This window comes from Acyrthosiphon pisum, chromosome A2 (assembly GCF_005508785.2).
Source record: "Acyrthosiphon pisum isolate AL4f chromosome A2, pea_aphid_22Mar2018_4r6ur, whole genome shotgun sequence".
Lineage (NCBI taxonomy): Eukaryota > Metazoa > Arthropoda > Insecta > Hemiptera > Aphididae > Acyrthosiphon > Acyrthosiphon pisum.
In genome coordinates, this window is record NC_042495.1 from 43,344,725 (window position 1) to 43,346,308 (window position 1,584).

The following is a 1,584-nucleotide window of genomic DNA, read 5'->3' on the forward strand; positions in this document are numbered from 1 at the left end:
ACTGACCGATCTCAAGTAGACTTGACGACAAATTCAAATCTGTTTACAGAATTTTTATCGCTTCACTATATAAATCGGTACGTTGGACAAAAAATACGTCTAAATTCTTATGTTGCGCGTGTGTTAGACAAAGACAGGAAATCACCGCCACCAATCCCCTTAAATACATTTTTAAGCGTAAAATTTCTATGAAACAAAATATTTATATTTCATACACTCATTATAAATAAAATAAGTTTGGATTATATTGTTTTAGAAAACTAAAACTAACTTTTCTCCACAGATTTAATGCTTTCTAATTTTAATGAATTAATTGAAGATACTTTGGGATTTAACTACCTAGGTACAAACAAAATTTTAAAAAATCTCACCAATTTTTAGATTAACAGTAGATTACTGGAAAAGTATTATAATTAAGGTGGCAACAAAAATATCAAATATAATTTTAAAATTGTATAGAATTGCGGAAAATTTGGAAAATTAGAAATCATCAAAATCAAATGAGAAGTGGGTCTTAGATTTTTGTATCTACACTTGGAGCTCTTGTTTTTTAGATCAAAGAATAAAGAAAACATCAAAATATGAAAATGGACAAGCAATTTACAGTGACAATTTTGAATATTGTAATACAATAAAACAAATTTCAATTTGAGGATTGGTTTACATTTTTAACGGCTTATAAAAAAATACAGGTCATCAAAATTCAATCTTAAATTTAAAAATATTGACTAGGTACTCACAATGACCCTGCGTCGCTAGTGTCCTTGCCAGGTTGATTAAACTCTTTTAACTTATTAATTTGTGGTGTCCGAGTGCTGTTATGTTTAGTGTTTGTATCGTGGTTACCATGTTTGTATCTAAAACAATAATTGTATGGTCATGTGGCTGAAAAATTAAAGAAATTGTTTAAACCCGTAACTCACTGGAAATATTTGGAGTTTTCGTTTTTCTGCATCGTGAAAACAAGACCTTATAAGTAGGTATACAACTATACAAGTAATGTAGGCAAGACTCGATAAAAAGAGATTCGGCTGAAGTGTAACAGTGAGCAGTGAAAACTGAATAGACAATAGTATGAAATATGAGTCATAAATACTGAGTAATACTGGTGAGTTAGTACTTAGTTGTTAGTAGTGATTACTGATCAGTGAATACTGAATAACGACCAAGGTAATTAATACAATAATGGTAGTGCCACTTCACTATCGAAATCACAACTATCGCCAATACTATTGAGTAAAGGTAGAACCAATAAAATACGAGTAAAATAAATTTACCGGAAAAATCAAAAATGTCTAGTATTTCATTGGTTCCACTTTCACGGTTCCACCTTATACTGGTCGATATTCGATAGTGATGGCGATAGTTGTGTTTTCGATAGTGAAGTAGCACTTGTGCACTACCATGTATTATAACTCTATAGTCTATACCTCGCTGGTATTGCTAGTGACCATGTTTCACAAATTCGCGGTTTCAGGTACTCGATTGCAGCGCGACCCGTGGACAAAACTTGGCAGGGTTCTTCAAACAAAATATTCACACAAATCAACTTCAACTTTTAATAATATAGCATCGGCATGATCA

At 31.6% G+C, this 1,584-nt stretch overlaps 1 protein-coding gene across 1 annotated transcript in view; it reads right to left on the reverse strand.

Moving 5' to 3' along the window:
* Positions 1-1,189, reverse strand: part of LOC100162302 (caspase-1) — a 5,146-nt gene extending 3,957 nt beyond the window's left edge. Inside the window, exons 1-2 of the mRNA XM_001944959.5 lie at positions 924-1,189; positions 741-857 (exon numbers count right to left, since the gene is read on the reverse strand). Of these exons, the coding sequence (XP_001944994.1) occupies positions 741-857; positions 924-955 (149 nt within the window). The 5' untranslated portion in view covers positions 956-1,189. The remainder of the gene's footprint in view (positions 1-740; positions 858-923) is intronic.
* Between the last annotated feature and the right edge of the window lie 395 nt (positions 1,190-1,584).